The 24,883-nt window shown below is 34.8% G+C and overlaps 1 protein-coding gene across 2 annotated transcripts in view; it reads right to left on the bottom strand.

Annotated features, from left to right (window-relative positions):
• LOC142613577 (uncharacterized) overlaps positions 1–18,718 on the bottom strand; it is a 47,829-nt gene extending 29,111 nt beyond the window's left edge. For both annotated transcript variants that reach the window (XM_075785971.1, XM_075785972.1), the window contains exons 1-12: positions 18,411–18,718; positions 17,855–17,948; positions 16,862–16,959; positions 16,238–16,746; positions 15,922–16,114; positions 15,486–15,797; positions 10,619–10,772; positions 10,340–10,477; positions 6,229–6,310; positions 3,455–3,723; positions 3,223–3,336; positions 1,612–1,874 (exon numbers count right to left, since the gene is read on the bottom strand). In XM_075785971.1, the coding sequence (XP_075642086.1) occupies positions 1,612–1,874; positions 3,223–3,336; positions 3,455–3,723; positions 6,229–6,310; positions 10,340–10,477; positions 10,619–10,772; positions 15,486–15,797; positions 15,922–16,114; positions 16,238–16,746; positions 16,862–16,959; positions 17,855–17,948; positions 18,411–18,587 (2,403 nt within the window). In that variant the 5' untranslated portion in view covers positions 18,588–18,718. The remainder of the gene's footprint in view (positions 1–1,611; positions 1,875–3,222; positions 3,337–3,454; positions 3,724–6,228; positions 6,311–10,339; positions 10,478–10,618; positions 10,773–15,485; positions 15,798–15,921; positions 16,115–16,237; positions 16,747–16,861; positions 16,960–17,854; positions 17,949–18,410) is intronic.
• Positions 18,719–24,883: the final 6,165 nt, after the last annotated feature.

Below are 24,883 nucleotides of genomic sequence, written 5' to 3'. Positions count from 1 at the left end.
AATTGTTCAATATGGTCAACAATCCTATCCTGGTTGGAAGACAAAGCCCCATTAATCATGAGGTTTTCAATACAATTACTTCTTTTATTAGAATTAGCCATCCTATGAAAAAACCTCGTATTGGAGTCGCCCTCCTTTAAAAACAACACTTTGGACTTTTGTCTCCAGCTAATCTCCTCTAACAAGGCTGCCTTCTCAAGATCAGCGCAAAGGAATGCTTTTTCCAATAATTCCTCCTCTATTAGAGGTTGACTGTCCTCTTTTACATCAAGAGCATTCAACTTACTCCATAATTGTTGTTTCTTGACCGTAATATTGCCAAAATCTGTTTCGTTCCACTTCTTTAGGTCTGATTTTAGGGCAGTCAACTTCTTGGCTAGAATGAAACTAGGAGTCCCTTGAAAATGGTAATTTTCCCACCAGATCCACTAAAACTATATCATCTGCAAAAAGTCTACATCAATGGACTTCATCTTGAATCGACTTAGTGAATTCATCCATTGCTAATGCAAAGATATATGGACTTAATGATGATGATGCAAACCCATAGTGATAGGAAACTCACCTATGATGCCTACACTTGTTCTCACACTAATTACACCTCCATCATACCAATCCTTAATCAACTTAATTTTATCTTTTTTAAGACGAGGAACCTCCTCAAGGTATGGGCCGGTGGGTCCACCCTTGAGGGGTAAAACCCCGAATGCCTACACACCCCACTGAGTAGACATCGGGTAAATCACGAAATGCCTCAGCAAGGAGTTGAAGTAGAGACTACTGGGTTTACATTTCCTTAATCAAATTAATATACTTTATAGGAACTCCTTTCGTTTCCAAAAACCACGAAATAACTCTTTAGCAACCCTATCATATGTTTTCTCTAGGTCAATAAAAACCATATGAAGATCTTTGCAAGCCTCTCTATATTTTTCCATTAGACTTCTAAGTAAAGAAATAGCTTTCATGGTAGATCATCCTATCATAAAACCAAACTGATTCTCCCATATTGTTGTTTTGTGTCTTAACTTATGTTTAATCACTCTCCCAAAGCTGCAGACTAAGGCAGCTTCATGTCTTTACATACCATTATGTCATCATACGTATCAGTTCATACTTTTGCTGAGCATATTTATAAGCTATATAGAGTGGTCCTCTGTTTTGAGTCCTAGCAGGATTCATAATGTTGTAAATGTCACTGATTGTCTCTTTTCAATTGTAGTCATTCTTTTGTAATTCTTTAGAACTACCTCGTGTATACATTTGTTTTGTGCAATTGAGGAAGTTCTTTTTTTTCTTTTCTTTTTTTCTTTTTGATAAGTGCAATTGAGGAATTTCTTCTTAATCAATAAAACTTATAAGATATTTTTTGAAAAAATAGAAAGATTATGTAGAATAGACACATTGAGATCTTTTCTACTTGTTTCAGTTCTCTTCCCATGCATCAGAAAGCTTATATTCTAATTATTATTTTATCCAATAGTAAGTTCATTCTCAACTTCACAATTGTAGCAGCTAATACCATTTATCCTAATTATAATATACTGGACAACAAGATATAAAAATAAGGAAATGAGAATTAGTTTAGAGCAAAAGATGGTAAAGGCAAACCTTAAATAGAGATATAAAGTGATGCTCCTCCTTGCTTGCAAGGAAAAGCACTCTTGCCCATCTTTTTGCATGAAATTCCCATGCTTCCAAATCTTCATCATCATAAGTAAGAACAGCATCAACCTGATAATCACAACTTGTAAACCTTTTGGGGAAGTCATGAAGACTCGTTAAAAGCTTCTCCTCAGTATTGCAGCAATTAGCACAACAATGCTTTTTACCACACCCCGAAAGCCATTCTTGTACTTTCACTCTTAAAAAACCTAGGATAGGAGACGGGGAGAAAGAGAATTAAAGATTGTTAATTTAATGAGTGGTTAAACCATACAACAACCAATAGTTAAATAAAAATATAGAGAGGAAGAATTTCACAAGCGCAAAAAAGGTTAAGACTTTCAACTTATACAAAATATATATACAAATATTAAGGGAGTCAAACTTCCCATTACTAACAACAATATATTTCTCAGTCTTAGTAGCTATTTACATCTCTAAGTCCACCAATATTGTGTTTTGATAATGTTCCAGAGCAGCAAAAGGACTCTTGGAAGTTAGATGGTCAGTGTAGAACATACGGTCAAATCTGGTCAATAGGAATCCAAAAAGGGAAGTGGCTCTAAATAGGTGTTAATAGATAAAAAGTTATAATGCACCCAACTTCAAGCAGTTTGGCTCTTTTTTTTTTTTAATTGTAAATTATACTCGCACTTGAAGGTCATAAACCCATAACCTAACCCTCCACCTTGCTTTTACAATAGGAGAGAGTGCTAGTTGAGCTAGAGCTCATTGGCATTTGGCCAAGCATTTTATCACGTTCACTACAGCAATGATTGTGTATTCATCCAAAGCACATGTGGCCCCTGTTCTATGAAAAAGTATCAAATGTTTCAGATGTATACAGCATCACGCTCATTATCTGTGGGCCCCAAATGTTGTAAGTATGATGCTGCATGCATCCGAAACACTAGATACCACCTCATGCTCTACATCCCCTTCTATAGCACAACTTTAGGCTTATAAAAGATAGCAGAAATACATACAACATTTGTACATATTTAAGTATGCAAAAAATCCTGGCTCTAAACATTATTCATGTAACCAAACATGGGCTGCTTAGATATACATTTTAAGTTTGATTGAGCAAAGCGGTTGTATCACTTTTTGTCTAAGAAATTTGACTTAAGCATCAATTGCATATTGATTCTAGGGAAAACTCATTAAAGCAGTTATCATGGTTCTAAACAGAACTGAATAGCAAATGGACAATTCATTAGGTCACCAAAACAAATGCCTGAAGTCTGAGGCTTTTTTCTTCCAATGAAGGATTCATCTACTGCAAAAAGCAGAAAATAAAAAATAAAAATCTCGACTAAGGCTTATTTTTAGCTTTCTGTGCCCATAATTAGGAAATAATTCCAAGTTTTGAAATCAAAAATGGCAAAAGCAAGAGTTCGCAAGCACATCGACCACCAATCAGAAAGCAATAACTTAGAAAAATGTAGGCATACTACTAGCTAAGAAGGGAATGCCTCTCTGATTCTTTCTGATAATATCAAAAAGGCAAGGTGGAAGCTAGCAGTAGATACAGTATGCCACGGTAATTTCACTTACCACCATAATCAGTAAATTCTCGTGGCAGAGTTGAAATGAAGTGCAAAAGTATCTGCAAGGGCACTTCAAATGTACACACCACTGAAGCAGCAGCCTCAAGGACTTTTTCACAAACTAGTAGACATAGAAAAGGAATCGTGTCAGTTATGATCTGGCCTGTTAATAATATCACTAAGAAGATTAACTGTAGAAGAGAAAATAACATAATCTAACCAGATTAGTGATTAGAGACCTCGAAAACGATAATTAGGATTGAAATGTTGTTTGCTGCTCTCAATAACAAATCTCAAAACATCCAGTAAAGTCGTTTTATCATGTTGAGGAAAACTTTCCGAAGCAATTTCCAATTTGACCAGAAAAGCATCTTCACCCCATTCTGCTTCACTGTCAAGTCTACGGGCAGCTGAAGCAATGCATTCAGCAAGACCCATCAACCCAGCTCTACAGAAAGATTGCTGCTTCGCAACTGATGCTAAATTGCTCAAAAATGCAATTCGTTTCCTGTAACCATAAGGAATGGATAGGATATATCAACCACTTAGCTCCAACAATAACTTTTCAATAAACAGAGTTCTAACAAGTTCCTCTAATTTTTCTTTTTCCTTTTCTCATTTTTTTTTTTGGCAGGAGTGGCGTTTGAGCTGTCTGAATCATTTGGTGGCCCTCTTATTTAAGACTAATCAAAGTAGCTTTTGTACAATGCAAAGTCATTTTTGAAGTCCCTTCCAAGAAAAGTGGTACCTTGGGGATCATGGTCAATACACTCCTATTCCCAGTATGTGGCAAAATAGAAGTAGGCATGGTTTGCTACCTCGTTCATGGTACATAGCGGCATGCATTCTTGGGTCATTTAGCTGTAATGTACAAGTACCACACACAGACAGTTTTGCAATTCTGCTCTTAAAATAGAAAATAAAATTCTTTCTTAAAAGGGGTGATGTTTGTGATATCCAACTACCTTATTTCAGATACTTATTTTAATTTTTGAAATTTAAAAAAGAAAAAGTCAAATGACAAGTTCAAATAAACCCTTCCATTTTTCCTGGAATTTCCAGACCATATTAAATAGTTGATAATTCTAAAAATCTATTACTTTAAAAAGGAAAATAATATTTTCCCATGAGATCAAATCATATATCTATATTATGTTAGAATAGGAAAAAAAAATTAAAATCAAGTTAAATGATTATTCTTTTTTATATTATGATCAAATTAGTTTAATATAAATTGGTATTGCCAAAACTGAAGACCCAGATTGCAAGAATACCACAAATTGGGTTGCTAATTGATCAAAATTATGGCTAGGGGGAGGGGAGCAATTCTTGTAACACTCGTTTCATGATGGTGTCCCTGTCATTCTAGTTTCCAGGAGCTTTTGGAAAAGACTAGGTGGTTTAATTTCCTATTGGCAGTCTAGTGATTAGAGCCTTGAGTTAGTGACAGTCTCATCATTCCTGGAAACTGAAAATGCAATAATGCAGCCATCTAGCCTAGTAGACTCTTAACTTCTTTAAGAACTTATTGAAGAAGTTAAATTCTGTCTAGAATGTGTAAGAGAACTTATGGCCTGTTTGGAAGTTTAGGAAGGGAGGAGAGTAGAAGGGAGTAGAGGGAAGGAGAGTAGTGGGGAGGAGAGTAAAGGGCAATGATTACTCTTGATCTTGTTTGGATGTTTTTAAAATTAGTAAGGGAGAAGAGAGTAATTAGTCATTTCTCTTGTTTAGATGTTTTAAAAATTATGATGGAAATGAGAGGAAATAATTTAAATAGACAAATTTACCCTTATTTGAAAACCTTTTTTTTATCTAATTAATAAAGCAAAATCTTTTTTTGTTTCTATCTGTTCTTTCCCTGTTTGGATGCCAAGAAAAAAAATAATTCAGGATTTCAACTCTTAAATATTTTTTTTCTTCTTTATTAGTAATATATATATATATATATATATATATATTTTTTTTTTTTTCACTGCAAGATTTTCAACTACCTACTTATATAGTAATTAATAGTAATTTAGAAAACAAAAATAAATAGTAAAAACTGAAAATAAATAATAAAAATCAAAAATAGAATATACCGAATAAATAGTAAATACTGAAAATTAATAATAAAAATGAAAAATAGAATGTACTGGACAAATCTATTTCCTGTTTCTCGGGCTTCTTCTCGTCCCAACCCACCGTGTCCTTGCCTTCGATCACCGGCGCCAAAAAAAGGAAACTAACGGCCACCGGACGAGGAGATGACGTTATCGAGCTTGAAGCTTGAAGTTTCGAACCGCCGGCATGAGAAGCTACAGCTACAGCTCTCAGACTCGCTGACGTCAGCGCTCAGGCTGTAGCTGCCACACTGCTCGCTCTGCTCCTAGTCGGAGCTGGAGCTGGAACCGGAGCCAGAGGCTTCCTCCGACGAAAGGCTGGCCATTGATCTGGAAAATATCTAACGGTCACAGTGATCTCTCTCAAGTCTCAACCAGTTCACTATAGCGTAGGTGATTACAGTGAAAAAAAAAAAAAAAAAACAAAACAAAACAAAGAAAAAGAATATTGGTTTGTGATTTTGTTAATTTAGAAAGGGTATATTGGAGAACAATAATTTGTCTATTTTGCTCTCCCTCCAAATCTCTCCAATTTGAAGGAATTAAAAATGAAGGGTTAGAGGTAGTCTAAATCCCTCCAAATCCCTCTCCCTCTTTCCTTAAAAAACTTCCAAACAAGGTAATGAAATTAATCTCCCTCCCTTTACTCTACTCCCCCTCCTTTTTTTAACTCCCAAACAGGCCATTAGGTGTGGCTTGTAGTCTCTATCAACTGAATGAAAATATGAGAACTGTGAGAGAAAATATGAGAAGGTAAACCTCTCTTATCTATAAAAATAATTTTTTAAATGATGCATTCATATCAGCCTAGTAAGGTTTTATTTGCAGATTTCTAGTAAAAAATCATTCTAGCGGCACTAAGCTAGTACTTTTTATCCAAATTATATTTTATCAAGCACATGATAATGTACCTCTCATTCAGACAACTTGTATATTGTTGTAAAAACAGGGATGCACCTTCAATTGTCCTCGATGAATAGATTCCTTTTACACCTGTCAGAAGGAAAAAAAAACTTACTGTAACATGATAATCAAAGTGATTCTTTGCACATAAGGTGATGCAAACATGAAGAAATTGAGAAAGGGAGCAGCTGTTTTCTCCGTATTGCCCTCACCCAATCCATTCTAGTGGCAGCTAGTAGAGACACCTCACCAATAGTATCTTATAGAAGAGACTAGAATAGGGACACTTCATTGATGGTATATTTATAGAAGGATACTTATCTCTCTCTTTCTAACACTCCCCCTCAAGCTGGAGCATATACAACAACAACGACCAAGCCTTTGTGGGATCGGCCATGGACTCTTAACAGACTAGTCAGGGTCGACCACATGTATTCTTTTCTAGAAAAGCATTTACAAAATATGATAAATAAAATTCTGATAGTGGCAGCTGGTAGGGACGGTGGTCTTATTTAGGGTTTTCATGTGGGACCTATTAGTTCTACTGGTATTCGTATTTCTCATCTTTTATTTGCTGATGACACCATTCTTTTTTGTGATGCTTCTAGGGAGCAGTTGCTATCCATTAGGCTGGTTTTGACTTGTTTTCAAGCTTTTATTGGTTTGAAGGTGAATGTGGGGAAAAGCGAAATTGTCCCTATTGGGGAGGTGAGCAACATTCACAATGTGGTTAACATTCTTCATTGCAGGGTGGGCAGTTTGCCTATAATTTATTTGGGAATGCCATTGGGTACCTCGTATAAGACAACCTCTATTTGGAATCCGATTCTAGAAAGGATGGAGAAGAAGTTGTCAGGTTGGAAGCGGCTTTATTTGTCAAAGGGTGGCAAACTCACTTTGTTGAAAAGTACATTGTCAAGCCTTCCGACTTATTATCTTTCCCTTTTTACTATTCCTAAAGCTGTGGCAATGAGATTGGAACGTATTCAGAGAGATTTTTTGTGGGGTTCTTCAGTTGAGTGTTTCAAATACCCTTTGGTGGCTTGAGAAAAAGTTTGCTTACCTCGTGAGCTGGGTGGGTTGGGAATTTGAAATTTGGTGTCGTTTAATTAGGCTCTATTAGGAAAATGGATTTGGAGATATGGATATGAAACTACTCATCTATGGCAGAGGATTATAGCCATGAAATATCGGAAGGGGAAAGGAGGTTGGAGCACTAGAGTTTGTAGAAGGGCTCATGGTTGTGGTTTATAGCGAAGTATTAGTGACGGGTGGGAAAGTTTTTCTAGGCATTTGCCTTTTCTGGTGGAGGATGGTTCCCGTACTCTCTTTTGGCATGATAAGTGGACTAGGGATAATTCTCTCAAATCTCTTTATCCTCAGCTATTTGTGTTTTCAACCAATAAGGAAGCTTGTATTTTTGAAGTGTCAAGTCCTCCAGTTGGTGATAATGATAGAGTAAGGAGTTTAAGATTTTATAGGGAATTTAATGATTGGGAGTTGGCGGCTTCCTATTCCCTTCTTTACTTCATTCAAACTCGAATTCCTAGGGGTGGAGGTAGTGATAGACTTTCTTGGTGCCTTAATGGAAGTGGGAAGTTTGATGTTCGGTCTTTTTATCATAAGATTCAAAATGTAACTCTTCCTTCTTTCCCTTGGAAAGGCATTTGGAAAGTAAATGTTCCTAAAAGGGTGGCATTCTTTATGTGGATAGCAGCTCATGATCAGATCCTTACTTTGGATAATTTTATGCTCCGAGGCCGAACTTTGGCAAATTGTTGTTGTATGTGTTGCTGTAATGAGGAATTTGTGGATCACCTGCTAATTCCTGTCCAATTGCTCATTCTTTGTGGATGTATATGCTTCGGCTGTTTAGGATTGATTGAGTCATGTCAGGTTCCGTTATAGACTTATTTTTTGTTGGTATCAGTGACTTGGGAAACATAATTCTGATATTTGGAATCAGGTTTCGGGTTGTTTAATGTGGAATATTTGGATTGAACGGAATCGACGTTCTTTTGAGGATATGGCAAAATCATTGGATCAGTTGCTAGATTTATGCAGACGAACCCTCTTTGATTGGTCTCGGTGTTGGGGCCTCTCAGATTTTTCTACTATCACGGATTTTCTTTTGTCTCTAAGAATAGCTTAATGCCTGTTTGCTGTTCTTATCTCTTTTTTCTACTTGTTCACTATTGTGAATCTTGTATTTTTTCATGCTATTTCTTTTTCAATAAAACTTTTTCTTACCTATCAAAAAAAAAAAAAGGGACATCTCACCAACGGTATATTTCTAGAAGGATACAATTCTCTCTCTTTCTAACACACACCCCTCAAGTTGGAGCATACAACAACAACCAAGCCTTAATCTCAATATAATTGGGATCAACTATAGATTCTTAACAGGAATGTGTACCTTTTTTGAAGAGCAACACGAAGTAAATTGGAGTTAGTAGATGATGGAGGATTAGCAGATTGTGAGGATGATGGAGGGGGGCAGGGGCACTGGAGTTGTTGGTTGTAGATATCTAGTGTATGCTTGTTACGGGCATGGGGCCTTTAATGGCAACAACTTTGTGAAAGGTATAGGAAAGGTGAGGAAAATAAGGAACTCAGAGTTGAAAAAGAGATAAAAGATGTAGAAGAGTCATACTCATTCCTCGAGAAACTATGCTTCAAACTATTCCCTAATCATTATAGATTAAATTTGCATCATTAATACCAAATGACTGAAAGTTGCTTCATAAATACCATAAGATTTTGCAAGAAACAGGACACTAACGGAATATGCAGAAAGTAAGCATTATTAAAATTATTCTAAAACAAGTTATTTTTCAGAAAGATGGCAAATAGAAATCTTCTTCTTTTTTTTATCTAAGTTTCACTAAGGGAAAGCAAAGCATGTTCGGTAACAACATCAAAGCAAATGGGATGAAAAAGACATCACTAAAGTCCCCAGTCTTCACCAGATATCTAGTAGTTCAATATAAAAGTACACAACTAAAAAACCAGCTAATCACTCTTAAAATATTAAGCATGTAAAACATAATAGACTAAAAATAATAATAAAAAGCAGAACTGAGTGAGATTACTAAAACAAATAAGTAACATACATACATACATACACGCACACGCACACGCACACGCACACACATATATAAGAACTTAAACTCGATGAATCTATAAGAGACTAGAGGTAGAACTATTTGTGGATGAAATATGCCAAATGAGCTCTCACTCAAATGGCACTTCCTCCAATCGACAAAAGGGTGAGGTAGTTAGTTCAAAACCCACCGGGTGCAATTGTAAGTTTCCAATATGCATATATAGTTGGGTACATAAGATAATAAAGATGGTTTTCATCCACATGAATGAAGGACCAACAATCACAGTAAAGAAAAAGGTTGATGTAAATTATTTAATTAGGGCATGGACTAAGGAAGAAAAGAAAAACCATGAAATGATATATGTATTCAACATTGTTGTCTAGGCCAGATCATTGTACAGGGAAGAGAGTACAGAAGAGTCTCAATTAAATGATTAAATGAGGTCAATATTCTTTAAAAATAATGAATTTTTTTAAATAAATTAAATAAAAAAGGGAAATTTCTGATATAGACAAATGAAACTTGTATAGGAAACTGTTTAAAAGCTGAAGGTTCTAATCACTGCCACATTAAAAATTAATACTATTTGGACATTACAATATTTTCTAATGGTCTTGCAGGTGAAGACTTAAGTTAAAAGAAAACTTTGTATTATCTACACTTCTGATGCACCAGCTCATGCTGGAGTACCCCATAAGATACCAAAGAAAAGATAGAATATCAAGGCACCACAACACTTAGCATGAAAATGGTTATAAGTCATCATCTATGGAAATGTTAGACCTTCACAGCCATGTTGCCAAGTCCGGTGCTGCGTCATGCTCATAGCATCAAGTACAGTGTACATAATAACAAATTTAATAAATTACTCCAACCTTCTACTACAAGCCCATTCTTTTTATCAATGACTTCCTAAAATTATCACAAGTAATTGCCTATAATAGAATACAATAGTATCAAATATTGTAGAAGAGTGAAGTTAGTGTAGTAAACAATCAAATTGAGAACAAACCGAAATCTTTGTGGTGCACAGGGTCATTCAACCCTTGTATGAATGGACCAAGGACAAAGGTTTCAGGCACTGATTTTGCATAGTTTCCATAACTTTTCCACTCAATTCCCAAAAATGACTGCATAATCAAGCACCTCACTGCATTACATATAAAATAAAAGGGGGAAAATGCATTATGTCAGCAATATCCAGTGAAAAGCTATAATACAAGGTTACAGTAAACTAACTACAGCAATGTAAACTAATTAATAAATAATTATAATAAGAAGTCACAGGTACCTTGAGGATTATCATGACAAAATCCCCGTTCCCAAAGAATTGACAGCCAATTAAAGATTTCACTTGAAGTTTGAATCTGGTTTTGATGAACTCCTCCATTGACAAGGCTAGCAAAATTAACATGTGATATAGAGAATTGTAGCAACAATGATACCTGCAAGGAATCAATAGTTTCAAGCAAAATAGGCAGAATAAAATTGAGGACATATCAAAATTTGTATGCCGCAATAATAACCATCCAAGGAGATCCTTACATGATGGAGAATTGGTGGAAAGGTGGGCTATTTTAGAAAGCTAAGCTGCTTAGAGAAAATATAGAACAAACTAGCTCTTCAAGAGACACTTTTTTTTTTTTTTTATAGGTAATCAGGAAAATATTACTAAAGAAAATAGTAAGGAAAAATACAAGTTGTTCATGATGATGAGCTACAAGAAAAGGATAAGACAAATTACAAAAAAAGAGGAACTTAGAAAACTAATCTAAGGGAAAACATAAACTCAGAGAGAGAGGAACAATAAGTAAAACCCCAACAGCGAGACCACTTAAAAAGACTATGCTAGCATAAAACATTTAACTCTTCCAACGTCTTCTCAATGTCCTCAAAGGAACGACGATTTCATTCCAACCAAGTAATCCACATCAAGCAACTTGGAATCAAATTCCAAATATTCGGAGTATGATTTCCAAGCCATTGATGCCAAGAAAACAATAATCCCGCCACTGATCTTGGCATAACCCAATGAAGACCAAAGGTCAGAAGCATAAAAGTCCATAAGGTATATGTAACAAGACAATGAAGAATGAGGTGGTCCACCAACTCCCCATCACATCGACACATAAAACACCGATTTGCCAAAGAGCGACCCCTAAGCATGAGGTTATCCAAAGTAAGAATCCAACCATGAGCAGCTATCCACAAAAAGAAAGCAACTCGCTTAGGCACCTTTGGTTTCCAAACCCCCTTCCAAGGAAACAGAATTCTGAGCACCCCGAATCACATGGTAAAAAGAGTGTCAAACTTACCATCTCCTTTGAGACGCCAACAAAGAGTATCACTCCTTTCACCCCCAAGAATATGAGATTGGATAAGCTCAAGAAGAGAATAAGATGCAGCTAACTCCCTGTTGTGAAAATCTCTATAAAACCTTAAATTCCAAACTCTATCAGTACCCCGCTCCGAAAGCCACAAAACCTCAAAAATACAAGCATCATTGTCAGCTAAACACACGTAAAGCTCACGATAGAGAGATTTAAGGGTATTATCCCCAATCCACCTACATTGCCAAAAGCGGATATGAGTACCTTCACCCGCTACAAAAGATAAATGCTTAGAAAAGCTCTCCCACCCTTTATAAATGCTTCGCCAAAGACCACGTCCATGAGCCCTCCTGCATACTTTAGTACTCCACTGCTCTACCGTAATTCTTAGCAGATAATCCCAATTTAGGTTTAATAGTACATCCTAATAGGGGGCGGCCATACTTGTTTAATTTATCCCTCTCAACTTGGATGCCATGAGGCAGACCTTGGAAAGTTTTAGAATAAGAAGTAGGGATTCGCAAATCCTCCAGACGTAGAGCACGCAGGGCCTTGAATCCCCTTGTCCCTCACCATATTTTGTGGAAATAACTCTCCGCCAGAGATGGGTAACTTCATGACCATACCTCCACAGCCATTTTCCTAATAAAGCTTGATTAAAAGACGCCACACTTCTTTTATCTTCCACAATGCATGATTACATCAAGCCACCAATTGATGGCTTTGTGCTTTGTAGTTGATTGGTCGTGTACATTTCACATGATGTAGTTATTAGGGTTTGATCAGCATTTTGGTTAAAGGGTAGCTGCCAGCATGTGGGGATTTTATTTGTGCGTTTTGACTTGTGGTGGGCTAGTGCAAGATTGCCAAGATGGGTCAGGTTCTATAGCGACACTCTTGGCAACCAACACCAGGGGAAGTCTTCATTATTGTCGTTCTCATAGCCAAGGCAAGCTTCGCAGTGACCAACTTTAAACTAAATTCCAAATATGAGAGGGGAGAGAAAAAAGAAAGGAAATATAAAAAAGAAGAAGGGAGAGACAATAGAAAAGTCAATTTTTATTTAAAAAGAATTAATTTGTTAAAATGCCATCACATGATAGCATTTTTCATTGCTTAACCAATAGAAGTGCGACAGGACCAATTTGATCATTACCATGATGTTAGGGGCTTCAAATTTCAAATTTAAGGAATAGGGGGGTCAATTTGATTTTGATCCAGAGTACAAGGATTTTTTTGCATATTTCCTTTTTTTTATAACTAGGAACAACTGTGTTAATCAAAAATAATTGTACAATGATTCAGGACAGTAGTTTAAATATACAGTCTATATATTAACTACCCTTTATGAAAAAAATCCAGCAATATAATGAATCCACAAAATCTCAAACCTTAGAGAATCTACAGTCATCTAAGGATATCCAAGATAAAGAACTAGCAAACCCAGACTCTATTCTCTCCACAGAGAATTCATGCCCCTTAAACATTCTTCTATTTCTTTCCCTCCAAATGTTCCACATGACACATGAAGGAACTACATTTGACACCCTGTTATTAAATGAGACTGGTTTCTCCTCAATCATCGAAGTATATCATACACCGTTTTTGGCATCACCATCTACTCCCAAAACCATAAAAACATAATTTCACCACTCCATAGCTATGAATGGTAAGTGATCCACATTTCTCCCTATTATTTTTGCACATGCAACACTAGTCTATAATCACCCTCTTCATTTTTAGAAGATTATCTTACCACTAGTTTTCTCCCAAACATTGCAATTGAAACAAAAGCAAAAGGACCTTATGAGCTTTCACTATCCAAATGGCTTTCTAAATAAAATCCACTCTAATATTCCATCTAAAAGCCTTATTAGATGAAGTGATGAACGACCAGAGAAGAAAACAAATCTATCTGTTGTACCTTGTATCTTAGCTAATTATAACAGCTCAAAAAAGACATTAATTGACTCCAACTCCTAGCGTTGGGCAAGTCTTGAAAAAAATTAGATTTCAATACACCGCTCCATCTCTAATCTTGATGCAATCATGAACTTTAACATGTTTATCCACCTCTAACCAGAATATTACAAGTTATAAAGACACCAATGCTTCATTAGCACCTAAGAAGCACAGCATGAACATGACATGATAAATGATACGACGACACAGCAAATATAGAAAAACTAGGACACAACAGTTAGTTAATCAATTAATATATATTTTGGACAAAGTTTTCCTCCAAACTAATTTGGAATAATCTCTTTCAACTCATTATGTGGCAATTCAAAAGGCTATCCACATGTATTAACAAGTCACATGACTCATTATAAAAATCATGTGACTAAAAGTTCTAGTGGATGATCCTCTTAACCGCTACGTAGTGGGATGAAGGAAATTTCCTCCAAACTAATTTGGAGGTAATCATTTTCCATATATCTTTTAGGCATAATTTATATTTATTTTAGGTTTTATAAATAACTAACAATCCATCAAAAAGTTTGAAAAAATATCTAAAACTAATGTAAATGCAATAATAAATGTTTAAAAGCAATAATATACTAAAAAAACCAAGAAAATAAATTAAAAAAAGCTAATGTCTGCTTCGTTTTAACCCACTGTAGAGAGAACCCACGCCACTAGCCATTAACCAAATATAAATATACAAAACCCATCCCACCCTGCCAGCATGTGGGTTAGATTGAGAACGACAAGAAGCGTCAAGGAAGATCAACGAGAGTGATAAGCAAAGGCAAAAAAGCAAAAAAAAACAAATGAAATAAGAAGAGAGCAAGCAATAAATGAGAGAGGGAGATCTAAGATCCAGAGGTACAATCAAGGCAGAAACAGCACTATTTCCTTTATTTTTATTTTTCAACTTTGATGTTGCTGTGTTGCCACCGTGTCGCAACCATGCCATAAAGAAATTTTAAAAAAAATTATTTTTCTTCTCCCAACACCCTGCAAACACACAAGCAGCCATGTCCCAGCCATGTCAATGTCTAACACATGTCTGCCACAAACACACTGGGCTTTTAGGCATGTCCATGCTTACTGAATAAACACATAATACATCATACAAAAGCTCACTATTCTCCAATCATCAACTTATAATTTGATATAACTTAAGAAAGAATCCCATCCTATTCTGATTGCCTTCCAAACTCCCATCCCATTTGCTGATCTCACTAAATTCGAAGTCCAACCCCCTTCGTACTCCCCATATTTAACTACCACCAACCTCCCATATTTCAATTATAATGCTTAATTAAAAGTGCTCACTTTTCTAATACCCAATCCTTCTATGCTCATAGGTAAATATATTATCCTCCAATCTACCATGTCAATCCTTTTATCCTCCCCCATCCCCCCCTATAATTATGCACATTGTAGCTTCTCCAATCTATTAGCACACTTACCAGCATGGTGAAAAGGGATGAGTGGTAGATAGCTACTCCTTTAGATGCATGGGTCCTATGATGTGTATAATTGGATCTCAGGCTTTCTACCCCTTTTTTGTCCCTTGGAGATCTCCTTTTGTTATATGCTTCTTTCTTTTAATATATTCTTCATATTGTACTCAAAAAGAAATATAAAGTGATTTCAAAAAAGAATTCAGAATTCCTATAGCAAGATTGTAAATATAATTTTGTTTGTTAAAAATTATTATAAATTTTTTTTTTTTTTAAAGAAACCCTACATGGCTTCAGAAGCAAATGAATCCTCATATAGCCACTTCACACAGCCATTAAGAAATAATGGCTCATTCAAACACCAAATTTAGGATTCAGTACTGAAATCAAGAATAAAATAAACATGATGCCACACCTGATGATTCCAAGCTGCTTCAACTAAGTGAGTACCATACTCTTCAAGCATCTCATATAGAAGTATGAATGCCTCCCATTGCTGGTGGCTGTTCAAATGGAGATCATCTGAGTTGCAGATTTTCCCTACACCCATTGACTTCGCTTCCTTGTCAGCCCACTGTTCCCTCTTTGTCATACCTCGAGGTATTGACTCTCTCTCACACAATTTTATCTCTGAAACACCAGAAGAGGATGGGCTTCCTCCATTTATGTGTAGTGCATTTTTCAATATTTGTAAGGATTGCTTCCTCACCAAGCCCTCCTTATCAACCTGACAAGCCCCACCAAAAAAAAGGGACCAAATGTATAAAATAAGAATTAGAATGATTTAGAAGTTTGATGTTCAGTTGAAAATCAGTGTGGTCTAACAAACGTAGAAAATAAAGCTCAAGTACCAATCCTCTTTTAATCTCGTCCCAAAATTCCTTTTCAGCTCTTATGTCAAATTCTTCAGCATCTTCACATTCTTCTGTACAAGGGAAAAAAGACAAATACAGAGAGAGTACATTATATGCATCTCTTCTCTCTAGAGGTCCAAGAGAAAACAGTGCTCTGCAGCAATTCCAAATTTTCATAAGGAAAGACTTCCTGTAAGAAAAGAAAATCAAATACATCCATTATAGAAAGCTAAATCAATAAGATAGAATGCATATGAAATCAGGACACCAAGATGTAAGACTCACATATTTAGAAAAAGTTGTAGGTTTTCACCTGGAAAGTGTACATGTTTGCCCATGAATTGAGATGTCAAAAGAGCGATGGAAAACTAATGCTTTGAAAATAACTGGGAGAAAAATTCCAATCATGCAGGAACGATGTTCCAAACTTTGTAGAAGCAGTTTTTCAGTCACATTACAAAGATCCCATATCAAATTACCCACAAAATTGTCAGCATAACACCCATTTGCCACCATCAATTCTGAGGTTGGAGTTGCTTGCAGGCTTTGAAGGGCCGCATCCAGCATAAAGTTTAGTATATGACATGATATTGATAACGGAAAGGATCCACCTGATGATAGCATTTGTTCTTTTACCATTCCCAAATCATTTACCTGGTCAGTTAAACCCTGGAAAATTGAGCATTCCAAGACATCTGACTCTTTTCTTTGAAGCACACCCACAGAAAGACCAACAGATCTTAAAGAAAACGGCACCAAGGTAACTTCCACAACAGCCCAGGAATTAGTCTCAACCACAACATCAACGAACAATTCAGCAATCTGAATATAAAATCACATGAAGCCAAGAATGATCACATCAAAGAAAAGTTAGGGGCAGGTAAAACATCTAATAAGAGCCCAGTAAACATGACAGCACCCTGCATAGACATTCTACCTGGTTTCGCATTTCACGATCAGATGCATGTACCATCCTCAACAAAGGAATAAAACTTCTCCATATAAATGATTGCAAAGCATTATTATTATTGGCCCCTGCAATAGAAATTTACTCAACTTTTAAATGTTTATTTTATTTACATAGGTAAATATAACTCATCCACCCATACAAGTTTAAGCCCTCCACCTCCTAGGCTCCTACATATTGGGAAAAGAGATGTCACTTGGTTCAAAGACCACCGGCTTATATGCATAGTAAGTATAACCCCACAGATTACTAAGACAGTTGAAAACCAAAATTGTAAGAGCACATACAGCTCAAAAGTCAAAAGTGCCAAAGAGCTTTAGCTCAAATGGGGAGATGAGGTCATGGGTTAAAACCAATGGTGAGTATGTAACTTACCAATTATATATGCGTGTGTGTGTTATAAGAAATGCTTCAATTGAAGTTCATTTTAATTAGATCTCTTTTTGATTAGTTAAAGAACATTGAGAAGGTTAATTATTCTTCCTTTATGGAGTTCCTTGATTTCCATAACTTAAGGCTTTATATTGCGTAGCTCTTTTATACTTCCCACCTATTTGGGATTCACCCTTTTTAATTTCAAGAAAATTTTAAAATTTACTGCAAAATTAAGTAATGAGATTTTATTAGAATGGAGACACCTCATGTACACCGGATGTACATGAGATTCTCCTACATAATTACATATAATAGGCTCAAAAGAAGATAAATTAGTACAGATCAAGATTACATGACAGGACATGCTAACCTGATCAAAGAAAAGACACAGGAAGAAAGTAGATTTATGGAAGTTATAAGTGAAAATTTAATAAATTTTCCCTGTAATGTCATGGCGACCAAACAGAACATAAACGACTCCATGTAAAAGGTAGTAACTGCAACCTAACAGAGTATGAAAGAACGAGGAAATGCGCTAACGTTTTCAAATAAAAGATTTCCAAGCTTGTACTTCACATGATAACTCACCAAATTTCTTTAGAAGGTGACAAAGTGCTCCCACCAATGATGTAAGATAGTTACATCGATCAGAACCCAACTTCTCATCCTCCTTTATTACGTCCTATCCACAACAGTCAAACCCAACTAAGCATCAACCGAAATTCAATCACCCTGTTTTTAATTCCTTAGAAGAAGAAAAAAAGTGCAGAAAATAAAAGAAATTCCCACTTTTGCTTCTCACACTTTAATGTCATTTCCTCGTTCTCTAATAATGAAAAGATATTCAAATATACAATTATAGCAAACAGCATTAGAAAAAGAACATATAAACAACTCAAAATGCCTACATAAAACCCAGGTGGCAAACACGTTTACTTGGTGATTCAAAGAAAACCCATCACCCCCATTAAGCTTTAAGCCCTTTTCTTTCATTTACTTTGCAGAATATATCATTATTACTCTATTCTTAACCCAGAACCCTTCGAAATGCAAATACTTATCTTACTGTGATTGCATTTTCTCAGCAACCAAACACAGAACTAGAGGGTTTTACGAACTGGGTATTTGATGAAATTGGTGATACCTTAATGAGATTAGGGAAAGCATCGAGAAGCGAGGCATAGAGAGACGGCGGAGATAAGCCCGTGGAAGCCAATATGCAATCTAACATCGCTGGAATAGCCGCCGGAGGCACTTGGCCGAAGCTCGTGGACAGTGAAGCGATTACAGGGTCCATGGAGTCGCTCTCTGTTGTAGACATATCCGTGTACAGAGTCTCTGAGAAGAAGCGGTGTAATTCAATTCAAACGGTGCTGAAATAGAAAAACCCTAAAACCCTAGTGTAGGGTTTTTCTTTTCTTTTCTTTTCTTTTGGTTCCGTACAGTGAGTTTTGCATTTGCACCGGCTTTGGGCGGTCATATACCACATATTTTCGAATTTCGAAATTTTTCTGTAATATGTACGTAATAAGAGAATTCCCCATTTCTCCTCTTTCTACTAAATTTTTTTGTGGTTTAAAAATACCCAAGGTAAAGAGTAACTTAATTTAGAAATAGAGTTATAAGAGCGTCCACAGCTGAAAATTCTATCCCATCTTATTTTATCATCTCAAAAAACTATTTTATCAATTATACAATACAATTTTACAATTATCCCAACATCTCAACTTTTATTTTCCTATTCTACTCATTAAAATAATATTTCTACATAATAAAATATATTTTTTTTTCTTGTTTTTTCCCAATTTTCTCCTCCACACGCTTCAGACTCCTTCATTAACTTTACTTTTCACCTTCTCCCACACAACTCAATTTCTTTATACTCCATCATCCATATCCACCCACCCAAACCAGCGAAACAAAAAAAAAAAAAACGCTGCCAACATCACTACAAAACCCATCACCTTCTTCCACAACCTCATTCCTTTATCCTCCATCATCCATATCAACCCACCCAGATCAGTGAAAAAAAAAAAAAAAAAACACCGCCAACATCACTACAAAACCCATCACCTTCTTCCACATAACTCCATTCATTTATCCTCCATCATCCATATCAACCCACCCAAATCGACGAAACAAGAAGAAAAAAAAAAACACGCCGATTTCCACCACGCTGGACAGCAAGCTCTATACTGTCACCGTCAATCACCCATCCCCACCACATCAAACCCATGAGCTCCACTACATCAAACCCACATCAAACCCATTTGCCACCACATCAAACCCTTTATTCAAGGGAAAATAGAGAGGAAAAAAAATGAAAAGGAAGAGAGGGACGAGAAAGGGGGAGGGATTGAATGAATGAACTGAAAAAGAAGAAAAAGAAAAAAAGTTAGAGAGTGGAGATGAGAGTGTGACCGGTGAGAGAGAGAGGAATTGATAAAGTGAAAACTTGATAAAATATTAGTTTTTTTTTTGCAACTGTAACGGTATTGCAAATTTTTTTGCAATACTTGCTTTTTACAAGCCTAGCTGTGGGGGTTTTTGGGACCTTTATTGCTAAACCCATCTTACATTTGACATATTCATGCCCAGCTGCGAATGCTCTAAGAGCACTACCATCAGGTGTGCCAAATGCAAAAAATTTGACATTTGGCACACCAAAAACCAATCTTCATTAGGTATTTCAAATCTCAAAAATTTTGTCACACCGCTACAGTACCATCTCAAAGATGGTACAGACATCAATGCCAAAAAAAAAATTTGCTTATATTATTTGGTTTTCTCTCTCCTCCCAACACATATCTTTCTCTCTCCGTCTGCAACATAGTTCTCTCTCTCCTCTCTAGTCTCCATCTCTCATGTTACTCCCTGTTTCTTTCTCACTCTCATTTTTTTTTATCTCTCACTCTCTTCCTTTCTCATCCTCACTCTACTCCGCCGACTTCAAGTCGCTGCCGTGTCGCTGATCTCGCCTGGAGCCGCTGCCTACCGATCTTGCCAAGAGTTGTTGATCTCTCCTCTCTCCACACCTCGCCTCTCTCTCTCTCTCTCTCTCTCTCTCTCTCTCTTGGTGGTTGTGGCAGTGTTTGTAATGGTGGTTGGTTGTTTTGATTGTAGGTGGTTAGTTGATGGTGGTGGGTTAATCGGGTTGTGGGTGTGAGATTTGGGATGGGTTCGAGATTTGAGATGGTCTCAGATCAGGTTGTGGGTGTGAGATCGGGTTGTGGGTGTGAGATTTATGGATGGGTCTCACCAGCGTCGCTGCCGATATTGGTTGATGGTGGTGGGTTGATCAGGTTGTGGGTGTGAGATTTGGGATGGGTTTGAAATTTGGGATGGTCTCAGATCGGGTTGTGGGTTGTGGGTGAGAGATTTGTGGTTGTGGATGGGTCTCACCAGCGCTGCCGCCAATATTGGTTGTGGTGGTTAATGTTATGGTGTTTTTTTTTTGTTGGTGTAATGGCTGATATTGGTTGTAGTGTTTGTTTGAGTTTTTTTTTTTTTTTTTTTTTTTTTTTGTAGTTGTGGTTGATATTGGTGGTTGGTGGTTGATTTTGTGGGGGTGGTCGGTGGTTGTGGGTTGTGGCAGTTGATCTATGGGTATGGGTGGTGGAGGATTTTGTGTGTGTGTATATATATGTGTGTAAAAGTTTTTTTTTTAATTTTAATGTGTTAAATATATTATTTTAATGCGTTAAAAGGAAAAAAAAATAGAATATCTGATAAATGGGGTATTGTAAAATGGTGTGTTAAAATAGAAAAAGTAGGATTTTATGTGTGAAAAATGGCATTTGAGATAGAAGAGCTGATGGTAATGCTCTAAATGTCAAATAACAAATTTCATTTTAAATTCAAAAAGAGAACTCTTAAGGGTTTGTTTGGGATCTGCTTATTTTGCTGAAAGTACTATAGATAAAGGTAAAAGTTAACTGAAATACGTTGTACATTAGGACTAATGAATAGTACTAAAAAGTACAGTGAGACCCATGAATAGTAGCAAAAATAAGTTGAATAGTAAAATAAGCCAGCTTTTTAATTTGGAGTCAAAGGTACACTAAATTTTAGGATTTTTTTTTTCATTCACGTTCAAAAAAGAAATTACAATTAGTACTTATTTCTAAAGTTTATCATTTTTATTTGTTTGAAAAATTTTTAAAAAAATTCTAAATTATAATAGATGCAAATTATTATGTATTAACCTTTATTCAAAAAAATATAAAAGCCTATGAGCACACGCGTGAGCACATGCTTAGAAGCTAATATATATATATATATATATATATATACACACACACACGGTAGAAGTAAAATATTATTATCTAGCCTGGGTTTATGACTTTTTTTGGGCGGCCAAATACCACATTTTCGAATTTCAAATTTGTTAGCAAAATATCATTATTTGCAAACTATATGGTAGAACACCACCATTTTGGAACTCGATTTTGTAAAACTTTAGTTCCACATTTTCATTGATATTGAGTTCCATGATAATAAAAAAATGCTACCTGACGTGCCTTTTATTAATAAAAAATGTCACGGGAAACTTGATATTTATAAAATCAAGTTCTATGTAATTTACTTTTGGAACTCAAAATATATTTGCAACTGGGTTCTACATAGAAAATCGAGTTAAAAAAATGTGGTATTTTGTTGAAAATTTTTGAACCATATTAACCCATATTTTTGCTGTAAAAACAAATGGTTTGGAGCTTCGTACATGATTAACAATGTCTTGGAAATCACCAAGTGCAAGTTTAGCTCAAAATATTGAGGTTTCGTTTGGTTGGAGAGGTTGAAAAGTGAGAGGATAGAAAATGGTAGAAGGATAGAAAAGTGGAACGACAGAAAATATTTTAGTTTATCTCCTTTTTGTTTGGGTGAGAGTGAAAAAATGGAAAGATGGAAAAAGTGAGTTTATATAAATTTACTTATATACCCTTGTTAAAAAATGACACACAATTAAAAAAAAAAAAAGTGACAAGCAACCAAAAAAATAAAAATAAAGCAATCACCCAAATTATATTAAAAATAAAAATCATGTCTAGTTAAACCAAATTAAAAAAAAAAAAAAAAAAAAAGCACCATGCCACAACAAAAAAAAAACGCCAAGTGAAGCAAATTGCTATTAAAAAAAAAAAAAGGAAGCAGCAACTTAAGCCAAAGGCTATTGTTAAAAAAATTAATAAAAGCAGTAGCAATGTTAAGCCCATGTGCAAGTTGCACATAAGCATTCTTGTTATTCAGCTATCATATTTCCCCTCCTAAGTTTTCTCTCTATGTTGGGAAAAAAAAAAAATTTGTGGGTTCAGAGACAAAACATTTAGGCCTCACCATTTATTTTCATTTCTCCACATCCAATCAAACACACTCCAAAAAATTTTCTTCTCATTTTCTCTCTAAAACTTTTCATCTATCCTATTTCACCTCTAAACAAACACACCCTGAGTGTGTGTGATTATGTGCACGATTGACATTTTCCTTTATGTGAATAAAAGTATTCATGTTTAATTTAAAATTTTTAATCTTACGACTTAATGTATAATAGACATTTCCCCTTACATGAATAAAACTATTTCATGTGTATTTTTTAGCCTATAACTTAGTACTTTGTAGTCAATAACCGTACCATGCACAAAAACATAATATATAATATAATTTTTTTCAAATATTTTTTAATATATGAAATTTAATATATATATATATATATATTTAGATACAATAAATTCAATAATTATAATAATATACTACACAATATACTATATTATATACTATTAATAGACAGGAAAAGTTAGTTATCACTTTTTCTACTTCCTAGAATACTCTCAATATTTTATCACATCATCTTCTTAATATATATATATATATATATATATATATATATATAAATTATCCCATTATATAATAGGTATTTTTCATAAGTGTGTTTATATATAAAATTATACATTCAAAGTATTAGACATTTATTTCTATAAAAAAAAAGTACTAGACATTTATTGTGATAGTTTTTTTTTTTTTTTTTTTTTTTTTGAGAAGGAATGATAGTATTTGTTATGAAACTATATTATCTAATTGAGGATCTAATTAGAGAATAAATTTTCAATTGATTAAAAATATATTATAATATTAGTATGTTAAATGCTTATGTGGTACAATATTATGAAGTTAACCAAACTTTGAACGTTTTCAATTTAATATAGATCTTGAAATTATAGATTTCTTGAGTCTTGTCACTTGTTTAAAGATAAGTATTATGTCCACAGCATTTTCACAACAAAAAACAACTCATAATAAACATTTTCAAGGTTTTTTGAACTTACTACTGAAATTATTTTTCTACCCCACCAATAACAACACATAACAACATGTCAAATAAGATTTGTTGTAAAAATTGTCACATAAGATTTGTTGTAAAAATATTGTGAACGTAGCATTCCTCTTAGAGAAATGATATGTTCACAATATTTTACAATATTTTTACAATAAATCCTAAGTGGCAGGTTGTTACTGTTTGTTATTGTTGGGGCAAAAAAGTAATCTTAGTATTAGGTTCAAATTTGAACCAATATCAATTAATCACCTGTGATTTAATGTGAAAATATTGTGGATGTAACATTTTTCTTCTATACTACTATTTAAGGGCTTCCCTATATTTTTTTTGTTCTAAAATACCCCTAAAGCCTATGTTTAAGTAGAGACAAAACTTGATGATAATAATGTAAAAATATATCTTTAACTCTTACCTAAAACATTTCCTACAAAATAAGATCACTCTCCCATTAACCCACTTCTTCAAAGCAACTGTACGTTTGTTTTTTTTCTTTCCTTAAAAAAAAAATCACCCTCACTAGTTAATTTGCTTCGTTCCTCACCCTTTAAAATAGGTCACACAAATCCATTGTAAAATTCAAAACGCACTATTATCCATATTGGCAAGTGGCAACCCATGTTTGATATTTTTCATTAACAAAAAAAACAAAAAACAAACAACCACACAAACACATTTAAGTAGGGGCAAAACTTGAGGATAACAATGTAAAAATATATCTCTAATTATCACCTAAAACATTTCCTAAAAAATAGGATCATTCTTCTACTAACCCACTTCTTCGAAGGAACTATACGTTTGTTGTTTTTTTTTTCCTTTAAAAAAAATCATCCGCACCAGTTAATTGCTCCGTTCCTCACCCTTGAAAATAGGTCACACAAATCCATTGTAAAAAGTTGTACTGTGTTATTAGTAGTTTAGCACCAATGTCAATTGGATGTAATTTTAGATGTTGAAATCTTTGGTTAAAAATTCTTTTTTTTGAAACCAAATTCAATAAGCTATTGAAACCATTAATCTATAGATCTGACAAATCTATTTTGAAAAACGCTTTCGTAAATATTACAATTTTTATAAAAAATTTGTACCATGATTTTATGTAATTTTCATTTATATTTTTTATATGCCCAATTAGCTTTTTGACTTGAATGGCCAAATTTTGTTGAATTTTCACTTGGCCACGAGATTTTTTTAATCAGGAAACATTAAAAAATTATTATGAAATTACTATTTCACTGTAGTCATATTAATTTGTAGCGTAAGGATTCTTTTTTTTTTTTGGTTGC

The sequence above is a fragment of the Castanea sativa genome, chromosome 10 (assembly GCF_040712315.1).
Source record: "Castanea sativa cultivar Marrone di Chiusa Pesio chromosome 10, ASM4071231v1".
Lineage (NCBI taxonomy): Eukaryota > Viridiplantae > Streptophyta > Magnoliopsida > Fagales > Fagaceae > Castanea > Castanea sativa.
This window is presented reverse-complemented; position numbering and strand designations above follow the sequence as displayed.